Source organism: Catharus ustulatus, chromosome 15 (assembly GCF_009819885.2).
Source record: "Catharus ustulatus isolate bCatUst1 chromosome 15, bCatUst1.pri.v2, whole genome shotgun sequence".
Lineage (NCBI taxonomy): Eukaryota > Metazoa > Chordata > Aves > Passeriformes > Turdidae > Catharus > Catharus ustulatus.
The window spans coordinates 17410632-17432462 of NC_046235.1; the positions used below are offsets into that span (position 1 = coordinate 17410632).

At 51.7% G+C, this 21831-nt stretch overlaps 1 protein-coding gene across 1 annotated transcript in view; it reads right to left on the reverse strand.

Moving 5' to 3' along the window:
- Positions 1–21831, reverse strand: part of STK10 (serine/threonine kinase 10) — a 44415-nt gene that overhangs the window by 1921 nt on the left and 20663 nt on the right. Inside the window, exons 3-18 of the mRNA XM_033073433.2 lie at positions 17853–17901; positions 15597–15746; positions 14995–15067; positions 14197–14391; positions 12950–13031; positions 11624–11755; positions 10309–10815; positions 8561–8691; positions 5582–5705; positions 4332–4511; positions 3368–3460; positions 3074–3203; positions 2561–2685; positions 1848–2036; positions 372–497; positions 31–144 (exon numbers count right to left, since the gene is read on the reverse strand). Of these exons, the coding sequence (XP_032929324.1) occupies positions 31–144; positions 372–497; positions 1848–2036; positions 2561–2685; positions 3074–3203; positions 3368–3460; positions 4332–4511; positions 5582–5705; positions 8561–8691; positions 10309–10815; positions 11624–11755; positions 12950–13031; positions 14197–14391; positions 14995–15067; positions 15597–15746; positions 17853–17901 (2400 nt within the window). The remainder of the gene's footprint in view (positions 1–30; positions 145–371; positions 498–1847; positions 2037–2560; positions 2686–3073; positions 3204–3367; positions 3461–4331; positions 4512–5581; positions 5706–8560; positions 8692–10308; positions 10816–11623; positions 11756–12949; positions 13032–14196; positions 14392–14994; positions 15068–15596; positions 15747–17852; positions 17902–21831) is intronic.

A 21831-nucleotide genomic window follows, 5' to 3' on the forward strand; every position in this document is an offset into this window, starting at 1 on the left:
CACACCCTGCTCACAGCCAGCAGCCCTCACCTTCTTGCGGGGTCTCAGCTTGTCCCGCCACTCCTTCATGTGCTGGTTGTGGTTCTCATCCAGGGACTTCAGCTTCTGGGTTTCGTGCTCGATCAGGAGGTGACACTTCTCATTCTGAAAAAAACACAACAGCCATGAAGCAGCTGGAACTGCACATCCAGTGGTCAAACAGGATTTGCCTTGGGCAGAGACATTCAGAGCTCTGAGCTCCACGTCCGGACACGGCAACAAAAACCTCTCAAGGCAAAGCAGGGGGACATCAACTCCTGACAGTTCTGTGCAGCCACGTCTCCAGAGACTGAGAGCTGCACAGGCAGCTCTGGAGACCAAGCCCTGCGTACCTGGAGGTGCTGGAGCTCGTTGGTGTTGCTCTCACACTGGGCCTGCATGTCCTTCATCTGCGACTCGTGCTTCTGCTGCTGGTGCAGCCGCTCTGCCTTCTGCCTCTTCTCCTCCTGCAGAGCAAACTGGCAGAGACAAAAGCAGGTGTAGGCAGCACTGCCCTGGGGCTGCCTGAGACACCAGCACAGCCTCCATTGTTACACAGGAAAGAAGGAAAAGCCCCAAGGATGCTTCTCAATACAAACCACGATGGAGACAGCGCTGAAAACCACACACGAGGCCACAAACCAGAGAATTCATACAATTCACAGAACTCACAGAATCACTGGGTTGGAAGAGACCTTCAAGCTAGAGTCCAGCCCATGCCCTAACACCTCACCCAGACCATGGCACCCAGTGCCACATCCAGTCTGTTTTTAAACACATCCAGGGATGGTGACTCCATCACCTCCCTGGGCAGACTATTCCAGCACTTGATCACTCTTTCCATGGAAAATTTTTTCCTAATATCCAACCTAATTTTCCTTTGATGCAGATTGAGACTGTGTGCTCTGGTTCTGTCAGTGCTGCCTGGAGAAGAGACCAACCCCATCTGAGCACAGGCACCTTTCAGGGAGCTGTACAGAATGATAAGGTCATCCTGAGTCTCCTTTTCTATAGGATAAACACTCCCAACTCCCTCAGTAATTCCTCACAGGTTTGTGTTCCAGACCCTCACAGGTTTGTGTTCCAGCACTCACAGGTTTGTGTTCCATCCCCTCACAGGGTTTGTGTTCCAAGCCCCTCACAGGTTTGTGTTCCAGCACTCACAGGTTTGTGTTCCATCCCCTCACAGGTTTGTGTTCCAGCACTCACAGGTTTGTGTTCCAGCCCCTCACAGGTTTGTGTTCCTGCACTCACAGGTTTGTGTTCCAGCACTCACAGGTTTGTGTTCTCTCACAGGTTTGTGTTCCTGCACTCACAGATTTGTGTTCCAGCCCCTCACAGGTTTGTGTTCCTGCACTCACAGGTTTGTGTTCCAGCACTCACAGGTTTGTGTTCCAGCCCCTCACAGGTTTGTGTTCCAGCCCTCACAGGTTTGTGTTCCAGCACTCACAGGTTTGTGTTCTCTCACAGGTTTGTGTTCCTGCACTCACAGGTTTGTGTTCCAGCCCCTCACAGGTTTGTGTTCCAGCCCCTCACAGGTTTGTGTTCCTGCACTCACAGATTTGTGTTCCAGCACTCACAGGTTTGTGTTCCAGCACTCACAGGTTTGTGTTCCAGACCCTCACCAGCCTTTCTGTCTCCTCTGGATGCACTCCAGCATCTCCACGTCCTTCCTAAAGGCTCCCAGACTGAACCCAGCACTCAAAGCGCAGCCTCACCGTGCTGTGCCCCTACCCCAGCAGCAAGTCACAACCTGCAAACAGCTCCATTTCCCCAAACTCCCTTCTCCCCACACCTCCCCAGCTCCTGCTGCCTCTCCAGGCCCTGACCTGCTTGATCTTCTCCCTCTGCTCGGCGGCGCTGCCGCTGGAGTGGATGTGGAGGCTCTTCTTGTACATGGCCATGCGCGTCTTGCCCTCGCTGCGCTGGATTTTGGGCAGCCGGGCTCTCTCCTGCTGCTGCCTGACCTTCAGCTGCTCCAGCATGCGCTGGTTGTAGCGCTGCATCTGCTCCCTCTCCTGCAGGAACACGGGGATCAGGGACACTGCACAAATTCCCCAGGGGAACGCAGCTGGAGGGCAGGTGTGGGAGTGGGGAATGGCTGGTGCCACTAAGAGGGGTAACAGGGGATGGGAAAGCTGAGAAGGGGCTGGTTCACTCCCTGCTCTGGGAATCAACCATGCCAACTCCTGGGCATGGCAGATTCCCAGAAAAACCCCTTCCAAAATTCCCAGCTTCTTGCACATTAAATGCACAGAGCACACATCCCAAGCAAGAAGGCTTTACTGCCTTTGTTCTGGTCCTTTCTCACTGATAATGACCAAGCCTTTTAACACCCTTAGAGTCACAGAATTCACAGAATTCCAGAATATTCTGAGTTGGAAGGGAGCCACAAGGACCATCGAGTCAAATTCTCAGGTGAATGGCCCATCTAGGGATTGAACACACACCCCTTTGGTGATTCCCCCTCTCAGCCTGGAAGGGAAACCCCCAGGAACACTTTCCTGCCCCACAGCAGAGTGGGGAGGTGTGAAGCCTTCACCTTCTCATGCTTCCTGAGCAGTTCATGCCTCTGGAGGAAATACTGGTCCTTCAGCTGCTGCTTGATGAGCTGGTGTTTCTCCTGCTGGTGACGCTCCTCCAGATCCCAGATGCAGGCTTCCCTGTCTGTGGGGAGGAGGAGGAGCAGGACATCACCCACCCTGGCCTCTCATCCTGCTCACACCAAGCTCAAGAGACCTCTGTGCACCCAAACACCGCAGCAGATGTTGGGGGTGATCACTCACCTCCTGTTTTCCAAGAGGAATTGGTTGCAAAACCATACTGGAGCCTGATTTCTTGCAATTATGAAGCCTAATTGGTTCATATTTGTAAAGCACTTGGAAGATTAAAGCACTAAGTATTATTATTGTTAAACATTTAGACAGGACCTGGCAAGGCTGTTTTTTTCCACATCCCATCCTGCCAGCTTGCAACTGTGTCACAGCATCTGCTGCGTGGGAAGAGGCAGGGCTGGAGAAAGCCGTGGTGACAGAACCGAGCCTTTGCCACCCACCCCTCATCAGCTGCTGCTTCTTGTTGAGGCACTCCCTCTCCTTGTCACAGATCTCTCTTTTGTTCTGGGCAGTGATGTTCTTCATGGCCTGCTCCAGGTCCTCCTTCTGCTTGGCCAGAAACTCCTGCTCCTGTCAAAGAACCAGCAGTGCCACCATGAGCACAGTGCTGCAGCTCAGAGAGTTCCAGAACTGAGCTGGCTGGTTCAGAGCCAGTCCCTCCAGCAGGAAGGATTCTTTATTCTGCTGCACATTTCACAATGTTGGAATTGGGGGGGATCTTCCCTGGGTCTCACCATGGTTTGTTTTTTCTGGGTGAAATCGTCCATCTTTGTCTTCAGGTTCCCTTTGCGCTGCTGCCGTGGCAGCTTCTCCACCTCGTTCTTGACCTGTGGGGAGGAAATTAAATTTCCCTGCAGGTCACTTTAGGCCAGGAACAGCCCCACCTTGAGTCACTGAACAGCTCAGGAATTACCCAAAAACGCCTCAGGAATCACCCAAAATACCGCAGGAATCACCCAAAAACCACCCCAGGAATCACCCAAAAGAAGCTCAGGAATTACCAAAACAATTCAGGAATCACCCAAAACACCTCAGGAATCACCCAAAAACATTTCAGGAACCACTCAAAAACATCTCAGGAAACACCAAAAAAACCCTCAAGAACCACTCAAAAAACACCTCAATAACCCAAACCAGTTCAGAACCCAAACCACCTCAGAACCCCAAACCAGCTCAGAACCCAAACCACCTCAGGAACCCCAAACCTGCTCAGAACCCCAAACCTGCTCAGAACCCAAACCAGCTCAAGAACCCAAACCACCTCAGAACCCAAACCACCTCAGAAACCCAAACCAGCTCAGGAACCCAAACCACTTCAGGAACCCAAACCACCTCAGGAACCCAATCCAGCTCAGGAACCCAAACCAGCTCAGAACCCAAACCACCTCAGGAACCCAAACCAGCTCAGAACCCAAACCAGCTCAGGAACCCAAACCAGCTCAGAACCCAAACCACCTCAGGAACCCAAACCAGCTCAAGAACCCAAACCAGCTCAGGAACTCAAACCTTCTTAGAACCCAAACCACCTCACGAACCCAAACCACCTCAGGAACCCAAACCACTTTAGGAACCCCCCAAGACCAACACACCCCACACAAAACCCCGCCCGCTTTCCTCCAGAACCTCAGCCACCAACACCCAGGACGCTCCCCACGAAGCAGGAGGTGCCCTCTCCCCTGGCTGCCACCCCGTTGTCACCTCCTTCTTCATCTGCTTGAGCTGCTCCAGGAAGCGGCCGTGCTCGCGCTCCTGCTCCAGGCGGATGCGCTTGGCCTCCTCGCGCCGGCGCGCCGCGTGCTCCTGCTCCATGCGCTCGATCTGCTGCTTCTGCTGCCGCTCCAGGTTCTCCAGCTCCGTGTCATAGAACTTCTTCTTGGCCTGGAACGTGGGGAAGGGCTTGGTATTGGGTCTGCTGCCTTGGGGGAGGGTGGGGAGGAAGGGGGAAAGAGGAGGGAAAAGGGGATGGGAAAAAGGGGATGGGAAAAAGGGGATGGGAAAGGGAAGGGAAGGGAAGGGAAGGGAAGGGAAGGGAAGGGAAGGGAAGGGAAGGGAAGGGAAGGGAAGGGAAGGGAAGGGAAGGGAAGGGAAGGGAAGGGAAGGGAAGGGAAGGGAAGGGAAGGGAAGGGAAGGGAAGGGAAGGGAAGGGAAGGGAAGGGAAGGGAAGGGAAGGGAAGGGAAGGGAAGGGAAGGGAAGGGAAGGGGAAGGGGAAGGGAAGGGGAAGGGAAGGGGAAGGGAAGGGGAAGGGAAGGGGAAGGGAAGGGGAAGGGAAGGGGAAGGGAAGGGGAAGGGAAGGGGAAGGGAAGGGGAAGGGAAGGGGAAGGAAAGGGGAAGGAAAGGGGAAGGAAAGGGGAAGGAAAGGGGAAGGGAAAGGGGAAGGGAAAGAAAAATGGGAAAGGGAAATGGGAAAGGAAAATGGGAAAGGGAAACACCCATTCCAGCCAACACCTCACAAAGTTTGAATTTCTGTGCTCCAACAGTGCCATGGAAGGAGATCTTTAAGGTCCCTTCCAACCCAAACCATTCTGTGATTGACTGCAATATTATTTTACTTCAACAGAAGGGAGCAAGTGTGTGAGCCCAGTTTACTCAATTTACACTCAAAGCCTTGTCACATTTCCTGCTGTCACACTCAGGCCTTGCTGCATTCTTACTTAAGGGCTTGTTTTATTTTTTCTGTGAATTACAACAGCACTATAAACTGTTTCTCACAGCAGCCATGAACAGACACAGAAGATCATTAGAGAGGGAAAATCCAGAACAACCCTTTCCCTGAGCTGCCAGTGCTTCCCCAGCTGCAGGGTGCCCACAAAACCTCCATCCACCACCCGTGCTTCAAACCCCAGAGGGATTCCTGCCATGCCCAAGGCTGTGGAGCATCCCTGTGTGGGGCACCTGCAGGGCAGTTGGATTCCCAGCTGATCCCCAGGGGTTTTCCCTGCCCTCCTACCACCATCTCCTGCTCGAAGCGCCGCAGCATCTGCTCCAGCTGCAGCTGGTGTTTGCTGTTCAGCTGGGCCTGGTTCCTGTGCTCCTCCTTCTGCAGCAGGCGCAGCTCCCGCAGCTCCTGGCGCCTGCAGAGGGGGGCACAGCAATGTGGGGTCAGGCGTGGGCAGGGGGGTGATGGGCAGGGATGGGCACATCCATGAGCAGAGCATTGCAGCAGGGAGTGGGGGATGCACCTGCATCTCACAGATCCCACAGCATGCTGTCCCTGCCCTGAGCACATAAAAAAGGGAGATCCTAGTTCCCTGATGTGCTCCAGGCTCTGGGATACTGTGTGTGATGCATTTCCATCCCACAGCACCCTGTCCCTGCTCTGAGCACACAAAAAACGGAGATCCCAGTTGCCCTCCAGGCTCTGGGACATTGTGCGGGCTGAATTTCCATCCCACAGCATGCTGTCCCTGCTCTGAGCACACAAAAATGGGAGATCCCAGCTCCCTGATGTGCTCCAGGCTCTGGGACATTGTGGAAGCTGCATTTCCACCCCACAGCACCCAGTCCCTGCCCTGAGCACACAAAAAAAGGTTGATTCCAGCTGCCCTCCAGGCTCTGGGACATTGTGCGGGCTGAATTTCCATCCCACAGCACCCTGTCCCTGCTCTGAGCACACAGAAAAGGGAGATCCCAGTTCCCTGATGTGCTCCAGGCTCTGAGACACTGTGAGAGCTGCATTTCCATTCCACAGCACCCTGTCCCTGCTCTGAGCACAGGCAGGAGGGAGATCCCAGCTCCCTGATGTGCTCCAGGCTCTAGGACACTGTGGGGGCTGCATTTCCATCCCACAGCACCCACAGCACCCTGTCTCTGCCCTGAGAACACAAAAAAGGGAGATCCCAGCTGCCCTTTAGGCACTGGGACATTGTGGGAGCTGCATTTCCATCCCACAGCACCCACAGCACCCAGTCCCTGCCCTGAGCACACAAGAAAGGGACATCCCAGCTGCCCTCCAGGCTCTGGGACACTGTGGGAGCTGTACCTGCATCCCACAGCACCCACAGCACCCTGTCCCTGCTCTGAGCACACCTAAGAGGGACACCCCAGCTCCCTGATGTGCTCCAGGCTCTGGGACACTGCAGGAAGCTCCTTTTTTCCAGCTGATGGTTTTTCTTTTGCCCCAAGGGAAATGGAGCCCTCTGCTCCTGAGAATGAAGTACAAACAGAGGGATTTGAGGAAAAAGAGATGGAGAGAATTTTTGCTTTTGAACAGTTTGCCCTTAAAGTAACACCCCATGAGTTTGGCATGGCCACAAACACAGCTCTGGGAAGGCTGAAGATGGGAGGATTTCATGATTTGCAAATTCTGCCAGGTGGATGTGATTCCTGAAAGTGAAGACTCATGAGAACTTTATTTTTCTCTTGGAAGAAATCCCTACAGCCAAACAAGAAGAAACTCCTCTCTCCAAATTAAACTGAAATGATGATTTAAGTGAAGGACTGACTGAAGTGTCTGTGTGTGTGGTTGTTCAGAAGGTGTGAGAGGGAGGAGGGAGTGGTCTGGAAATCTTATCCTGAACTTCTCTGTGTTGTTAATAAAGTTTTTCTTTATACCCTTTTAAGCCTGCCTTGTTTTTGCTCCTAAATCCCATCTCACAACAGAAACTGAGTATATTAAAATTGGCAAACCTACACTAAACCATCAGCTGGAAATCCATCAGCTCCCACAGGAAAGGCCCATCAGCATTCCCAGCTTTTCCAACAAGCCCTGGGAAGGCTCCTGAGGTGATTCTGGTGTCCCCCAAACACCCTCTGTGCCATCTGGGTTAGTGCTCATGGTCCTCAAATCCCAAGCTGGACTGGCCTCAATGCTCTGTGTCCATTCTTATTCACACCTGGGTGGTAAAAAGGACAAATTTTCCCAAATTCTGACCCATCTCTGATGACCTTGCATCCCTCCCCTCATCCAGCTCACCAACAAATGAGCTCTGCTAATGAGCTTTCATATAAATCTGATATTGGGGTGAGGAATGAGGCAGCCTCAGGGACACAAAGTGTTCAGGACAAATTATCCTCTCAGGGAGTCCCCGAGAGCAGCACCAGGGAGCTGGGAATTGGGCATCAAATGAAACAATTTGTATTTTAATTATTTAAAGGGCCTTTTCATTTCAGTGCTAGAAACAGCAGCTCCTGTTTCTGAGAGTAACTCAGGGAGGTTTGAAAGCTGTGAGATCTGCAGAGGAGTCACCAAGGAGGGAGGATGCACCCATGAATATTAAATAATGCTCCAGGAGTTTACAGCTCCCTTGGCCTTTCTGCTAATGAAGTCTGAGGAGATTGGAGAACAAAAGGGAGAGGAACATCTTGAGAAGATTTCTGAGCTAATTTCCACTGAGCCAGGCTTGTGCAGCCCTGGGGACACAGCCAGCCCTTCCCAGAGCACAGAGCCAGAAAAGCTGCCCTTGCTGGAAAGGAAAAGGGAAGGAAAGGGGAAAGGGGAAAAGGAAAGGGGAAAAGGAAAGGGGAAAAGGAAAGGGGAAAAGGAAAGGGGAAAAGGGGAAAAGGAAAGGGGAAAAGGAAAGGGGAAAAGGGAAGGGGAAAAGGGAAGGGGAAAAGGGAAGGGGAAAAGGGAAGGGGAAAAGGGAAGGGGAAAAGGGAAGGGGAAAAGGGAAGGGGAAAAGGGAAGGGGAAAAGGGAAGGGGAAAAGGGAAGGGGAAAAGGGAAGGGGAAAAGGGAAGGGGAAAAGGGAAGGGGAAAAGGGAAGGGGAAGGGAAAGGGGAAGGGAAAAGGGAAGGAAAGGAGAAAGGAAAGAAAAGGAAAGAAAGGAAAAAGGAAAAGGAAAAGAAAGGAAAAACAAACCCTGAAGAAACCTGACTCACCTCCCCAAGATCCTTCCTGCACCTTGAGCTGAATCCCTGTCCAAGTGGGACCTAGCTTAGCTCACAGAGAGGAAAACCCTGCCCTCCCTCCCTCCCAGTGCCCCACTTGCCTGAGAAACCTCATCTCCTCATCCTTCTTCTCATCCTCGCTGATGATCTTGGAGGTGGTGACGCTCACCTCCACGCCGTCCACCACGAACTTGCGGGTGCGCTTCAGGGTCTTCTTGTGCAGCTGGGAGTCCTGGGGAGGGCAGGAGGGGAGCAGGGGCTCCTGAAGCTGCTCCCAGGGCTGCAACAGCAGGGCTGCAGCCCTCAGAGCTGCTGGAGTGCTGTTGTACATGATGAATGTACACAGGGAATCCGCATGGAGCACAAAGCACCAGGGAATTTGGAGATCCAGCCTGGCTACCAAACTGGGAAAGGAAAGAAGGAGGGAAAGGAAAAAGGGGACAGGGAAAAGGAAAAAGGGGACAGAGAAAAGGGAAAAGAAAAGGGAAAAGGGAGAAGAAAAGGGAAAAGGGAGAAGAAAAGGGAAGGAAAGAAAGGGGAGGAAAGGGAAAGGAAAAGGGGAAAAGGGAAAAGGAAAAGGGAAAAGGGGAAAAGGGAAAAGGAAAAGGGAAAAGGGGAAAAGGGGAAAAGGGGAAAAGGGGAAAGGGGAAAAGGGGAAAGGGGAAAAGGGAAAAGGGAAAAGGGGAAAGGAAAAGGGGAAAGGAAAAGGGGAAAGGAAAAGGGGAAAGGAAAAGGGGAAAGGAAAAGGGGAAAGGAAAAGGGGAAAGGAAAAGGGGAAAGGAAAAGGGGAAAGGAAAAGGGGAAAGGAAAAGGGGAAAGGAAAAGGGGAAAGGAAAAGGGGAAAGGAAAAGGGAAAAGGGAAAAGGGAAAAGGGAAAAGGGAAAAAAGGAAAAGGGAAAAGGGAAGGAACCCTGAAGAAACCTGACCCACCTCCCAAAGACCCTTCCTGACCATGACCTCACATGGGCTTACTCCCTGAAAAACCCCAAAATTTCCTTTCCCCTTCTAAAAGGCCAACTCAGAGAGCAAATCTCCGTGTGGCATCGTATTCCTCCTCCTCAGGGAGACCAAGGTTGTGAGCAGGGTGAAATTCCTGTGCAGGAGCATCACCTTTGCAGTCATTGGGGATTGCAGGCTCCTCTGGGGGATGCTGGCTCTCCAGCTCCCAGCAGGAGCTGGGGAAAGTTTTGCCAGGAAAGGTTTCTGAGCACATTTCTGTGCTGGGAAGTTCTCACTCATGCAGGCAACGTGACAAAGATCTTGTGCAACACATCCCTCTGCCCCCCCAGCTCACAACATTTCTTCTCCTGGAGCTCAGCAAATACCATTCCACTTATTCTGCCTCTTCCTCTAAGCCCTGCTGCCCTGGGCAGCTCCAATCAAGCATTCCCAAAGGAAGCTTTAGCAAAAGCCAAGAAGCCTGGGAGATGTTTGTGCAGTGCCTGCTGACAGATGTAGGGCAGGTTGGGAAAACTGAGAGGCACAAGCCCAGAGGAACTTTCTCCTGGGGCCAGGTGTTGTAGGGAAGAGCAGCAGAGTGATGGGCTGTGGATAAAGTTTGGGAAATCCCATTTGGGGTTTCACACTCGGGCAAGGATGAGTCAGGCTCGTGGCGTGGTTTCACACAAAATAAACACAAGACATCAGAGCTCCCCTAGATTTCAGTGGCCTGGCACAGAGGAGGACACAGCAGCTCCACCAAGAGCTTCTCCTTCACCAGAGGACATCCACATCCCCCTGGCACAGCTCAACCCAGCTGGAAATGCTGTGCTGGGACAGGCAGCACGGGAAAAACCCTGGGAAGCTTTTCCTGGGGAAGGGTTCCTCCCTCTCTGTGCTCTCCTCTCACCTTGAGGGAGATGGAGCCGCTCTCCCTGCTCAGGGCCAGCTCAGCAGACAGGGAGATGCTCAGGTCCATGCTCTCAGAGGCTGAAGTGCTGCCAGAATCCGAGTCCCTTTTGGAGCGGCTGCCCAGGGGCTCCAGGCTGCCATTGGGCAGCTTCTCCTCGCCCAGGTTCTCCAGGACAACACTCTCTGGTCGCTCCACCACGCTCTTCCTCTCCACCATGCTCTTCCTCTGCTCAAGGCTCTTCCTCTCCTCCCTGCCCAGCTCCTTGTCCCCCTCTGTCGAGTTTCCTGGCTGCAGGATGATGTCAGGCTTGTCCTGGCTGGGTTTTGCTGAGTGGTTGCTCTCCAGTTTGTCACTGGCACTGCTGATCTCTTTGGCTGGCGCTTTGTCCTTGCCAGTCCCCACGGAGCCGTTCACAGCTTTGGGCAAGGAGGAGTCTGCAGGTTTGTCCCCATCAAAACTCAGCTGGCTGGCCTCAGAGGGGTCCCTCTTGTGCTTCCCAGGGGGCTGCAGGCACAGGGAACACGTTGGGGTTTGCCCAGCACTCAACACAACTGCAAGGCCCCTCTTCAGAGCCAAGCCACCCTCAACTAAAGCTTTTTTGGGAGGGGATTTCACTTGTAGGAAATCTGCCCTGGGATGCTTCCACCTTTCCCCAGGTTTGTGCCCCAAGGATGATCCTGGGTGGAAGGAGGGGAACAATGAAAAAGCCCCAGGAGCTGCACATCCTTAAGAGGCAGATGAGATTTGCACAGCAAACTCCTTTTGACATGGCAGGGATGAAGCAGCTCCCTTTGTGACAGGGGAGGGAGGGCGAGACACGTCCCCAAGCCCCTCTGAGATGTCCCCAAGCTCCCCTGAGATGTCCCCAAGCCCCTCTGAGATGTCCCCAAGCCCCTCTGAGATGTCCCCAAGCTCCCCTGAGATGTCCCCAAGCCCCCTGAGATGTCCCCAAGCCCCTCTGAGATGTCCCCAAGCCCCCCTGAGATGTCCCCAGGCCCCTCTGAGATGTCCCCTTCAAAGAGCCAAGCCCAGGGAAGACCTGCCCAGCTCCCTCCTTGTGCTGCTGTCCCTCCACAAGCTGCCACTCCAGCCTCTCCAGCCTGATCAGGGCTTATTTCCCATTTTTTTTTCCTTTTCCTTTTGTTTTTTAACCCCTTTTCACCATCCCCTCCTGTGGGTGAGCACAGGGCCACTCCACACCCTTGGCACCACCAAAATCCAGCCCCTCCCTGACCAAGCAACCACCTGATGTAACCCAGAGGAGTTTCTGCAGAAGTTTCCAGAAGCACAGGCAGGGGGTGAAGCTGCTCACCGAGGCAGACTCAGAGGAATCCTCCTCCTCTGCTTCATCCCTCTCCTCGATCTCCTCCATCACCTCTGCCTTGGCCTCGGCCACCAGCTCCCGCAGGGCCCTGCTGTTGGTGACCTTGCTGACAAAAGGATGCTGAAAACGGAGCACAGGGAGAATGGGAGGTGGGAAAATCACACTGGGGAGTGAAGGGTGAGTTTTGGATTTCCAGGATCTGAGGGTGGGGTTTTATTTTTGTGTTGCTGGGATTTACCCACAGGAGGGAAATAGGGCTGAGGGTCAGGGCACACTCTGATGATCCCCAAAGATGTTCTGTGGCAGTAGCACCCCCAAAAAAACCCCAAAACCGAAAAAAACCACAACAACAACAACAAAAACAACCAAACAAAAAAAAACCCCAAACCAAAAAACAAAACCAAAACAAACCAAACAAAAAACCCCAAACAACAACAACCCAAAAAAATCCTCCAAAACTAAAACAACAACGACAAAACCCCAAACCAAAAAACAAAACCAAAACAAACCAAACAAAACACCCAAAACAACAACAAAAAACCCCCCTAAAACTAAAACAACAACAAAAAACCAAAAACAAAGACAAAAAAACCCAACAAAAAAACCCCCAAAAACAAAACCAAAACAACAACAAAACCCCAAACTAAAAAACAAAACCGAAACAAACCAAACAAAAAATCCCAAACAACAACAACCAAAAAAAAACCCCAAAAACTAAAACAACAACAACAAAAAAAACAAAAACAAAGACAAAAAAACCCAAAAAACCAACCAACCAAACAAATAAAACCAACAAAAAAAACCCCCAAAACCAAAACAAAACAACAACAACAAAACCCCCAAAAAACAAACCAAAAAAACCAACAAAAAAAGCAGCAGCAAGCATTAAACCAAAGGAACATGTGCCCACAGAATGTCACCAGGAGCAGCCTGCAGGATCCTGGGAGCAAAGAGAGCCTGGGGGAAGGTTTGGATGGGATGGGAAGGTTTGGATGGGATGGGGATGGAATCAGAGCTGGAAGCAGGTTTGGTTGGAATGGGGATGGAATTAAAGCTCACAGGGCGCTGCTGCTGAGCTGCACAAAAGGCTGGGGAGAAAAATTGAATTTCCATCAGGGCTGAGCAGGTACAGCCCAAGCTGGCTGCCCCTGGGGGATTTCAGAGGAGCTCTTTTCCAAAGGGGCTCTGCAGCTTGCTCCAAAAGGAAAAAAAAAAATTGCTGATTTTTTTCTGGAGCATTCCAGTAGCTGAAAAGTGCTGAACTTTCTAAAGGAGACAGAAACAATGTGAGAGCAGCTGGGTCACTGCTCCTACCTCCAGCAGCTGGGCAGCACTGGGTCTGCTCTCTGGGTTCTTGTCCAGCGCTGTCTTCAGGAAATCTCTGAACTCCAGGGACCTTAAAACACAGCTGGGGGTGAGAAACTGCAGAGGAGAGGCTGAGAGAGAGGAGCAGCCTGATCCCTCAGCAGGGTCTGTCCCAGCATTCTGCTCCATGGAGCTCAGGAATTCTGATTATTGCTATGAGAGGCAGCAGGGCCAAGGCAGAGGCAGGGCAGGACACAGCAGCTGTCCCCAAAGAGCATTTTGGGGACAAGGAGCCACCCCCAGAGCCCCAGGGACAAAGGGAGGCTGTGAAGGAGCAGGAGCCCCATAGGAGGCACCCTCAGCCTGCAGAGAGCAGCTCAGAGCTCCTGATGGCACTGCTGGCTCCACCCTGCTGGGACAGCCCTGGGACAGTGCTGTGACTCCAGTGCCCTGCCAGTCGTGTCATGAGTTATAAAAATAAGCTTTTATGATTTGTAGAAATAAGTAAATAAAATAAATAAATAAAATAGATCGAGAAATAAATAAATAAACAGATCAATAAATAAATAAATACATAGATAAACACATAAATAGATAGATCAATAAATACATAAATAGATAGATAAACATATAAATAGATAGATAAATAAATAGATAGATGATAGATAAATAAGTACATAAATAGATAGATAAATACATAGATAGATAAACATATAAATAGATAGATAAATAAATAGATGATAGATAAATAAATACATAAATAGATAGATAAATAGATAGATGATAAATACATAAATAGATAGATAAATAAATACATAAATAGCTAGATAGATAAACACATAAATAGATAGATAGATCAATAAATAGATAAATAAATAGATCAATCAATAGATAGATAAATAAATAGATCAATAAATAGATAGATAGATAAATGTTAACTGTCTGGTTTTCTTTTTACATGCAGGAGTGGCTTCCCAGACTTCAGGGAAAACAATTCTGGAACTCTTGGCCATCTCCAGCTTTAGAGAAAAATCGACACAGGTAGTTTTGAGCACAGCCAGGGGTTTTAGGGGGGTTTCTGGGGGGGTTTTGGGGTTCTGTGGGTGAGCAGCAGCTCGGTGAGCAGTGTGAGCATCCTGCCCTCAGCCAGGCCCTGGCACACAGCTCAGACCTTTCCAATGGAAGGGAACTGCTGCACAGGAGTGTTCTGTGTGTGTGTGTGTGTGTGAGAGCTGGGGATCCCTGGCTCCCCTCACCATTTGGAAGGGCAGCTGAGCGTGGGGGGCTCGGACTTGGCGATCTTGAGCAGCACCCTCATGGGGTTCAGCTCGTGGTGGGGCGGCTCCATCTGCGCCATCTCGATCAGGGTGATGCCCAGGGACCAGATGTCAGCCTTGTAGTCGTAGGGAGTGTCCTTCATGGTCTCACACATCACCACCTCCGGGGCCATCCTGCCAAGGGCACAGCAGGGCTGGGGTGAGGCTGCTGCCAGCAGCGACCCGACCCCAAATCGCTGCAGAAAATTCAGATTTCCCCCCCCAGCCCCGGTTTCACAAACAGCAGCATCATTTCTACAGGGTGCAAGCCCGCCCTCCTCAAGGGTGTTGACATCTGGCAGGATGTTGCTTCAGAGCATCAATTACTGCCTGCAGTCCCAGCCCTTCAGCAGGGTGATTTAGAGGTTCTGCTGTCCCTGGGTTGTGTTTCTGGGGCAGGGACTCACTGCCATGTTCCTGGGGTGGCTTCAAAGCCCATCCCTTCTGAGCTGAATGAACAGAATTACATTGGTCAGAGCTGCAGCCCACTCCAGGTTGGTTTTGCCCTCCAGGTGGCACCTGGAGGAGCTGTCACCATCCCTTGGGGTGGAGCTGTGACCCCTCTGTGCACCCACACCCTTGAATTTGCATTAAATAGCCCAAAATCCTCATTAAACTCCTCCCACCTAAGGTGCCACGGTCCAACACACCCCAAAGCCAGCATCAGAGCAAAGCTGATTTATTTTCAGGAGTGAAGCCCTTTGGGAGCAGAGGATTCCTCAGCAAGCAGGGACTCACCAGTAAGGGGTCCCAATGAAGGAATCTCGCTTCTGCAGGGTTTTCATGTTCTTGGCAGACACTCCAAAGTCAGCTGCAAAGAGCAGTGATGTTAGAGGCTGGAGGAAAACTGAAAAATCACCCAAAAGCACCGAAGGAATCACCAGAAAGGTTCTCAGGAGGGAAACTGCACCTTGTCCAGGAGCACTGCTCCAACTGAGCCACATCTGTCACTGCAGGAGGATGCAGCCACCATGGAATGGGACTGCTGCCAACACCCTGCCTGACGGGTGTCAGGCTGTACTCTGACTGTGTCAGGGTTTGGGGTTTGTTCTTTGTAGTACTGTATTTCTATTTTAATTTCCCTAGTAAAGAACTGTTATTCCTAATTCCCATATCTTTGCCTGAGAGCCCCTGGATTTCAAAATGATAATAATTTGGAGGGAGGGGGTTTACATTTTCCATTTCAAGGGAAGCTCCTGCCTTTCTCAGCAGACACCTGTCCCCCAAACCAGGACATCCAACAAAATCTTCTCCTCCCCATCCTGCTGCTGCCCTTGGGTAATCCCCTCAATCCCAACACACCCAAACCCCACAATCCATGCTTGGGGCCAGGCACTCACCCAGCTTGATGTCCCCATCCTGGGTGAGGAGAACATTCCCAGCCTTCAGGTCCCTGTGGATGATCCTCTTGCTGTGCAGGTAGTGCAGAGCCTCCAACATCTGGCGGCAAATCACCTGGATCTGAGGCTCAGTCAGGCCCCTGTCCAGCTCTGCAGGGAGGGACAGGGGTGTTAAACAGCTCAGGGATGGAGTGATGGCCCAGAGCAGCAGGACAGAATGGAAATGAGCTCATTAAAAGGATTTATTCCCTAAGCCAGCACTTGCAGCAGGATTTCCACCTCTTGCAGCTGCTGGGAATGCTCAGCTGAGGCCCTGCAACAGTGGATGAGGGGCAGCCAGAAATGCTTGGATGGGGTCAGAACTGCAAATTCCCTGACAGTTTGGGGAGCCAGACAAGCTGCTGTGAGAGGAGGGAGCTGGGCTGGGCTGCAGGACAGGCATGAGCACTCAGCCCCAGGGAACAGGGGAATTAGGGAATGATCCCTGGGGGTGCAGTGCAGCCCCTAAACACCACCAGGGACACCCCAAAGGAACGAGACTGAAATGCTCAGCAGGGTTATCCCCACCCCTGCTCTGAGCAGTGTTTTGCTCAGCCCCATTCCCAGAGCTCAGGGGTGTTTGGACACTCTCAGGCACCCATGGCATTATTGAGGCTGCCCTGTGCAGGGTCAGGAGCTGGATTTGCTGTGTCCCTTCCAGCTCAGGATGTTCTGGGATTCTGTTTCTGCTGGTGTGACCTCCCAGCTGAGCTGTGCTGGGCACCTCCACCAGCCCAGAGCATCACCCCTGCAATTCCTGAGCTGAGGATCTCACATCCCTCCTCCAGCACAGCAAGCAGGGCTCACACAGCCCCAGGTGGGGCTCATGGACTGACCCCAGTGCTGGGACACATGTTCTGAGCAAGGATTTAAACCTCAGCCTGGGGGTGCTGGCTCAGTCACATTGCTCCTCCTTTCCTCACCAACATCTCCCCTGCTCTGGGAAAATCTGATTTTCACCCTCCATGGAGCATCTGGGAAAAGGTTTTGTACAGAAGATTTTGAAGAGCAAACCCCAGCTGCTGGTGGGGATGGGGAGGTGGAACAGGCATTTCTAAAATTCTAGAATTTACTAATTCTGAATTTACTAATCCTGAATTTACCAATTCTGGGAGCATTCCTGAGCTCCAGCTCCTCCTCAGCCTCACTCAGGGCTCACAGAGCTGCAGCCAGGCCACTCTCTCATGGTTTTCTATGCTGCCCTCCAGAGCTCAGGAGCATTTTGATGTCCCAAGAGGTGTGTAAACCCCCCTGCTGAGGTTTTCCACAGGGAAGGCATCACCCCCTCCAGCACTGCAGGAAAGGGATTTTTCCCTGCAGTGATTTGGAGCCACTTTAAAGAAGATCCCTAAAGGAGGGATGAGGTTTAAGGGCTGAGTTAAAGATGATAAATTTGGTTGCTGGAAATAAAAAGAAAGCAAGGAAAGATCAGGGCTAACAAGAAGTGACCCCCAGGGAGATGTGGCTCTGTCCCAGGGTGATGTCACCCCCAGGGTCACCCCCAGAGGCTCTTTTGGGGCCCAGCCACCCATCCCTGCTCCCAGCAGCTCTCTCTGTGTGGCAGGGAGGAGTTAAAAAAGGGGAGGTTGCTGCAAACCACAATTTATCAGAGCCCTGCTGCCTCACCAATGACTGATACCATATGGAGAAGAGAGCAAAAAAGAAAGATCTGGAGAAATTCATCTTGACAGGCACCCAGCTCAAACATCCCAGCCCTGCTGGGAGCTGTGGGAACTGGGATCCCAAGCACCCAGTGCCCCCAGCAGATAAATATTGAAATTCAGCTTTCCCCTGCAGCCAGACTCTCCCTCCTCCCCACCCCTTGTGATCTGCTGATCCCAGCAGCATCTAAATCACAAAAGGGAATTAAAGCAGCTCCAAACCTCCCCCAGGGCTGCCACACCTTCTGCTCAGGGGATGAAAATAGGCAAACCCCTGGGAGAGAAAGGGCAGCTGGGGCACCCATGCCTGTCTGAGGGTGGTGCCAGGGGCTGGAAATGCCCTGTGAGCATCACCCTGGGCAGGGCTGCACTCATCCAGCACCCTGGGGTGGTACCAGGGACTGGAAATGCCCTCTGGGCATCACCCAGGGGTGGCATCAGGGGCTGGAAATGCCCTGTGAGCATCACCCAGGGCAGGGTCACTCACCCAGCACCCAGGGGTGGCAACAAGGACTGGAAATGCCCTCTGGGCATCACCCAGGGCAGGGTCACTCACCCAGCATCGTGGCATCCACGGCCCCTCCAGGGCAGAACTCGATCATGATCTGGGGGAACAAAGAGAGGGTTAAAGCCAGGCTGTGTCTCACTGGGGACAGCAAGGAGAGAAGAGCTGGGTTTGATTCCCTGCATGGCCAAGCTGCCCCTGAGCCCCACCCCAGGCTCAGATTCCCCTGTGGCTGGGACACCCCCATTCCCAGCAGCAGCTCCAGGATTTGGAGCTCCCCCAGTTTCCACCCCTTACCCTGCCCTGGGGAGCAGCACTGGCAGCAGGATGGGATCACTGTCATAGCTGGGAGCTGACATCAGGCAGGGATGTGTCTTTAGGGCAGTTTTTTGGGTTTTTTTAAAGTGTTTTTATTTCCCCACATTGCTCAGCAGTTCGTTGCTCTCTGTGTCAATAAAGGGTGAGCACATTCCCCAGACTCTGCCATTCCTCTGCAGGGATGTGCAGCCCCATTCCTCTGCCTGCCCTGTCCCTGAAACCCCTCCCAGCTGCTCCCAGCACCTCAGGGATGCAGATCCTCCCCCCTCACCTCTGCACAGACCCAGAGCTGCCCTCCATCCCTGCTCCCCTCTGGGGCTGCTCACACAAACTCATTACAATTCCAAGCAGCCAGGGATTACAAGGGACAAGAGGTGCTCCAGGTCTCCAACAAGCTCTTCTCCTGGTGGAGTGACCCAGGGCAGCATTCCAGAGTGGTGAAATGCCAGAGGTGACTCTGAGGACAGCCCTGAGCGGTGTTTACCAGCTCAGCTCTCCAAACCCATCCAGGAGGGGTCACTTTGCACAGAGCAGCTCCAACACTGGCCCAGGAGCTCAGGGGAGAAGGTTCAAGCTCCCTGCTTGGTTCTGCAGCTCCACATCCCACCCTTCAGGTGCCCTGCATGGGCAAGGGAAATGCAGTTATCACTGCTGGGGAAATGCAGTTATCACTGGTGGGGAAATGCAGTTATCACTGGTGGGGACATGCAGTTATCACCTGGTGGGGAAATGCAGTGATCACCTGGTGGGACAGAACTGATTGCTCTGGAGAATGGGGAGCAGCAAAGCTGGAATTGCCCAGGTGCAAGGAGGCAGAGAGGGGACAAAGCCAGGCAGGTGTGACAGAGGAGAGCATTTGGAACAGGCAGGTGCAGAGAAGCAGCTGGGATGAAAACTGAGCCATTCCCAAAGCAGGAGAACCTGGCACAGCTCAGTCTGGCCATGGGATGGGGCCAGCACAGCAGCAGTGTCACACCAACACTTTTTTTGTTGTTTAAGACCTTGAAGCAGAGCATCAGCAGCTTGATGGGAAGGCAGGAATTGTCTCACCAGGCAGAGAACTGCCCTGCACCCACTGTCACCCCAAACAGCTGCAGGAGTCGTTCCCACCCTTTATTTCTGTGTTCCTCATCCCATCCAGAACAGACTAAAACCAGCAGTGGCCACCAGCCCTTCCTGGGCTTCTCAGTGCAAACCTGACAAAATTCCAGCCAGGTCTGCAGTCTGGCAATGAGAAAATGAGGAGAACCAGTCCCCCCAACACACCCCGTGTGTTTATCCAGGCACAGCAGGCTGCAGCTGGGCACTGGGGATACAGGAAACACAGAAAACTTCAAAATATGCATTTCCAACAAGCACAAGGATGCCAAAGAATAATTCTGGGTGTGGCCAGATGGTCCGAGCAGCTAAAAAAATAACAAACTCATTTCAGCCCCCCAAAAAAATCCAATTTAAACAAACACAGCTGGCAGTGTCCCAGATCATGCTGCAAGCACACTTCCTTCCAGGAGCAGGGCCAGCCTGCAGAGCTTTGCAGAGGGAAAGCACTGGTGAGAGCTGTGTGTGAGCTGGGAGCAGCCACAGCTCCTCCTGTGCTGCTCTGGGAGCCCTGTGGGGCTGCAGCAAAGATCCTGGCTCTGAGGATCTCCTCTGCACAAGAAATCCAGGGATGGTGGGTTCCTGTGCCACATCCTACCAATCAACCACGGACGTTTCAGCCCATTGCAACCACCCCAAAATTCACTGCCAGCTCCATTGCTGGGTTCTCTGAGCACCACAAGTGAGAGGTACAGCCCCCAGCCCCAAATCACAGCCCAGCCCCAGGCAAGCAGCTCCCAACAATCCCAGCTCCAAGGGATGCTCTGGCTGCTCACACAGGAGCAGATTTGGGCAGCTGGGCTGAAAGAGAAAGGAACTCTCAAAAACCTCCGAAAACCTTTGTGGCAGTTTAAATAACAAGGGCCCTTTTCTTCTACACTTTTAACAAAATAAAAAATGCAGAGGTCTGCATGCAGACACCACAGAACCTTTGCAATGGGGCAACACTGAATTTAAATTGGAAACTCCACTCAAATGAAAGGGCTTTGCTGGTCACCTAAATTTTCCCCATGGCTCATCTCAACCCTGTGTGAACCACAGCAGGATCTGGAGGCATTTTGGGTCTGACAAAGCAGGACCAGCCTCTCCTGCCCAGGTACCAAGGTGCCCCCAGCTGGCTCCTCCTGCCTCCTGGGTGTGTCTGAACGCCTGGAACTTTCTGTATCAGCTACAACACAAAGAAAAAAAACCACCCACAAAAAGCTTATCTCGAGAGATAACTGCACCAAACGCTGCCCAGTCCCAAGGGTGGCTCCCAGCTGATGGCCCTGGGCAGGATTTGGCTCTCACTCACCTGGCTGCCACTCAGAGGGCAGGGCAGAAAAAAGGGAGAGGAAAACAAGAGCCAGCAGCTGGGAAAGCTGGGGCAGCTCCTGGCAGGGGTGCCCTGGGTGCCACCAGGTCCCCTCAGGACACTCCAGGGGAGGTCAGGGCTCCCTGCAGCTTTTCCTGGGATTTTGCTGCTTGTGGAGCTCTCAGGCCATTCCTGTTGGGATTTGTTTCCTGTTGAGCTTGTGAATATTCTGTAGGCACACGTGTGGTTAGAGTGAAATCTGTGCTGGATGGCACTCTGCAGCCTTGCAGTAATTAAGGATTCTCATTAAGAGGTTCCAGGTCATGGAAAGGGTTTAAACCCCTCTGTCCATCATTTGTGGGACCACTGTGTGGGCAGGAAGGAGGAGGGCTGGAGACATCACACAGTGGAAGACTGCAGGAGCTGGGATTGTCCAGGCTGCCTCTGGGGACATCCCAGATTCTGAGTTTTAATAATCTAAATAAATTAATTTAATAAAATAAAATACATTAAATGTATTAATACATTAAATACATTAAAATAAAACACATTAAAATTAATTTAATAAAATAATCTACATAAATTAATTTTAACTTGGGGGTGCAGTGCAGGATCAGGAGCTGCACTTGGATGATTGATCCTTGAGGGTACTTTCCAGCTCAGGATATTCTGTGACCCTGTGACTCTTATTCTCTAATTCTGTGACTCTGTGATTCTGTGACTCTTATTCTGTAATTCTGTAATTCTGTGACTCTGTGATTCTGTAACTCTGATTGTGATTCTGTACTCTGTGATTCTGTGACTCTTATTGTCTAATTCTGTGATTCTCTAATTCTGTGATTCTGTAATTCTGTGACTCTGTGCTCTGTGATTCTGTGACTTACTCTTATTCTCTAATTCTGTGACTCTGATTCTCTGATTCTGTGATTCTGTGACTCTGATTCTGTGACTCTGTGATTCTCTGCCTCTAATTCTGTGACTCTGATTCTGTGATTCTGTAATTCTGTAATTCTGTGACTCTGTGACCCTTATTCTCTAATTTTGTGACTCTGATTCTCTAATTCTGTGACTCTGTGCTCTGTGATTCTGTGACTCTGTGATTCTGTGACTTATTCTCTAATTCTGTGACTCTGATTCTCTGATTCTGTAATTCTGTGACTGTGATTCTCTGCCTCTGATTCTGTGACTCTGTGATTCTGTGACTCTTACTCTCTAATTCTGTGACTGATTCTGTGATTCTGTAATTCTGTGACTCTGTGACTCTGTACTCTGTAATTCTGTGACTCTGTGACCCTTATTCTCTAATTCTGTGACTCTTAT